The sequence below is a fragment of the Bison bison genome, unplaced genomic scaffold (genome assembly GCF_000754665.1).
Source record: "Bison bison bison isolate TAMUID 2011002044 unplaced genomic scaffold, Bison_UMD1.0 scf7180017864484, whole genome shotgun sequence".
NCBI classification, from domain to species: Eukaryota; Metazoa; Chordata; class Mammalia; order Artiodactyla; family Bovidae; genus Bison; species Bison bison.
The window spans coordinates 6,558,623-6,559,144 of NW_011495044.1; the positions used below are offsets into that span (position 1 = coordinate 6,558,623).

At 67.2% G+C, this 522-nt stretch overlaps 1 protein-coding gene across 1 annotated transcript in view; it reads left to right on the forward strand.

The window, feature by feature from the left end:
* Positions 1-6: 6 nt before the first annotated feature.
* Positions 7-522, forward strand: part of POU3F1 (POU class 3 homeobox 1) — a 13,764-nt gene continuing 13,248 nt past the window's right edge. Inside the window, exon 1 of the mRNA XM_010862819.1 lies at positions 7-520. Coding sequence (XP_010861121.1) covers positions 172-520 — 349 coding nt within the window. The 5' untranslated portion in view covers positions 7-171. The remainder of the gene's footprint in view (positions 521-522) is intronic.

Genomic DNA, 522 nt, shown 5'->3' on the forward strand with positions numbered 1-522 from the left:
GCGCCCAGCTCGGACGACCTGGAGCAGTTCGCCAAGCAGTTCAAGCAGCGGCGCATCAAGCTGGGCTTCACGCAGGCCGACGTGGGGCTGGCGCTGGGCACGCTGTACGGTAACGTGTTCTCGCAGACCACCATCTGCCGCTTCGAGGCCCTGCAGCTGAGCTTCAAGAACATGTGCAAGCTCAAGCCGCTGCTCAACAAGTGGCTGGAGGAGACCGACTCGTCCAGCGGCAGCCCCACCAACCTGGACAAGATCGCGGCGCAGGGCCGCAAGCGCAAGAAGCGCACGTCCATCGAGGTGGGGGTCAAAGGCGCGCTCGAGAGCCACTTTCTCAAGTGCCCCAAGCCCTCGGCGCACGAGATCACAGGCTTGGCCGACAGCCTGCAGCTGGAGAAGGAGGTGGTGCGGGTCTGGTTCTGCAACCGGCGGCAGAAGGAGAAGCGCATGACCCCGGCTGCCGGCGCCGGCCACCCGCCCATGGACGACGTTTACGCCCCCGGCGAGCTGGGGCCCGGCGGGGGC